At 39.9% G+C, this 2,039-nt stretch overlaps 1 protein-coding gene across 1 annotated transcript in view; it reads right to left on the bottom strand.

Moving 5' to 3' along the window:
* Window positions 1-1,733: 1,733 nt before the first annotated feature.
* The window catches only part of LOC101858728 (hemagglutinin/amebocyte aggregation factor), a gene marked incomplete at its 3' end in the record, with an annotated part of 3,154 nt that continues 2,848 nt past the window's right edge, over window positions 1,734-2,039 (bottom strand). The window contains 1 exon segment of the mRNA XM_013086328.1: window positions 1,734-1,857. Coding sequence (XP_012941782.1) covers window positions 1,734-1,857 — 124 coding nt within the window.

Raw genomic sequence — 2,039 nt, forward strand, 5'->3', positions numbered from 1 at the left:
AGAGAGAGAGAGAGAGAGAGAGAGAGAGACAGAGAGACAGAGAGAGACAGAGAGAGACAGAGAGTTAGAGGGGAGGGGGGATAAAGGAGTATAAGTTTGTCTGGAAAAGTTGTCTAATCCACAAAACATTGCTACATTGATAAAGTAAACAAATCCATTGAAAATGTAAATTTCAATCTCCCCTCATTCTTAAAACAAGTTTAAAAAAAGTTCCGTTGTCACATGAAGTCAGACAGCCCAAAACCTATCCCCACAGAGAGCGGAGACCCCGTATGTGCGTAGAAGGTCAAGTAAGTTTCGGATGGAGGACTGAAGCTTACTTTTACCAAAAGAAGTGTCTTCCGAGACCAGGACGATCCTTGTCTCCCTAGACAGACAACTAAGCTAAGGCGACCAGGGAAATAAAGCGATGCGCATGCGCGATTCACCGGTACACACGGGGTGACGGGTTCCGGGTTAATTCGCATGATCTGAACAAACCGTTTATTCTGACTTGTGTTAATTTTATTTTTAATGCTTTCTTGGTGACCTAAAACTAAAACGGTGTACTGCAGACTTAGTGTGGTAATCAGTTTTATTAATGACCAAATTGTTGGCTTAAAAATAAAATGAACAAAATGTGCGTTATATAGATCTAGTGCAAGACTATAGACAAGAGTCTACCTGGCCACTGATTCTTAGGTTCATTTTGAAAATTTTCAGATAAATGTCCTGGAATCAAATCCTGCCAGATGTGAATTTTGATTTGCATTTTCTGATATGGTCTAATTTGTTTCCAGTGGGGGCATATTATGCAAAAACAAACAATTTTGATTCTTCACTGACGCATTTGATGCTAAAGAAATCCCCCAACAGTCGTCTAGGTAGATCTAGTTTAGTTTTAGTAGAGGTTTTACGGCGCTCGCAAACGCATAAGGTCAAATGAGCGCCAGGAGATAAGAAGTGTTACAAGAGAGTAACAAACACAAAAAAGAAGAAGGGAGATAAGGATGATAGATGTCTGATAGGAAAGAAGGAGCAAACCACACCAGAGCACCCACCAACCACGCACAATAGGTAGATCTAGGTCCTATTGGTTCCTGGGGCTTTATAATTAATAGAGCAAAACACCCAAGAAAGACTTTTTTCATCAGATTCGTGAAATTAAGGCACTAAAACAGTGGGTTATCTATACATGTATTTGCCCTGTAGCTCATTTGTTTCCAAAAGATACCCTTTTCTACTCTTCTACACAAATTCTAAAAGTAAGATACTTTAAACCAGCATAATTTTATCTCTGAACTAAAAAAGGGCACTTAAAGAGAATTTTGAAAATTCTGATGCTGGAATCTTTGAATAATATGATTTAACTCTATCCGTACGCCCTGGGGTCAATTTGTACCCACGGGGTTGTATTCTTCACATTAAAATTTTAGAATACTTTTAGTACGAGGATCTCTTTTAAACTTTCAGTATTTCTTAAAAAACCCCAGTTTGACAGACTGCTAAGCAAAGCGTACAGATCGGAATAACGAGTCAATTTTCTCCTTGGAAGTGGTGGCACAGAGTTCCCCACGTCATATGGATACGATAGTAAAACACGATGTACGAATATACGAATATGGTTTAAATACACAATATTATACAGTCCAATTAGTACCCTAGTCTCCCTAGACAGACTGTCTAGACATACGAGGATCATGGTTTCCCTAGCCTCTTCCTTTACCAAAAGAATATGTCTTTCCAAAACGTACCTGGTGTCATTCTGAGCGAGACTGTAGAGTCCAGTAATCACCCTCCCTTCCGGAACCTGGTAGTTCAGATCTTCTTCACAGCCGTTGAGCCATGGCGTGAGGTTGCAGTTTTTGGGACGTTTATCTAGGGGAGAAGAAGCAAAGAACCGCGCCATCATATTTTGCATTCTGAACTTTGGATACTTTTTGTTTTCATAAATCTATACTTTTGGTCTTGAACTTTTTGGTCAAAGTGTAGTTGGAACTCTTTCCCCATTTCGAGTGCGTTTGACTTAGTTTGGGGTGGAGGCGTGTGTGTGGGGTGTG

This window comes from Aplysia californica, unplaced genomic scaffold (assembly GCF_000002075.1).
Source record: "Aplysia californica isolate F4 #8 unplaced genomic scaffold, AplCal3.0 scaffold00456, whole genome shotgun sequence".
In the NCBI taxonomy this organism is placed as follows: Eukaryota; Metazoa; Mollusca; class Gastropoda; order Aplysiida; family Aplysiidae; genus Aplysia; species Aplysia californica.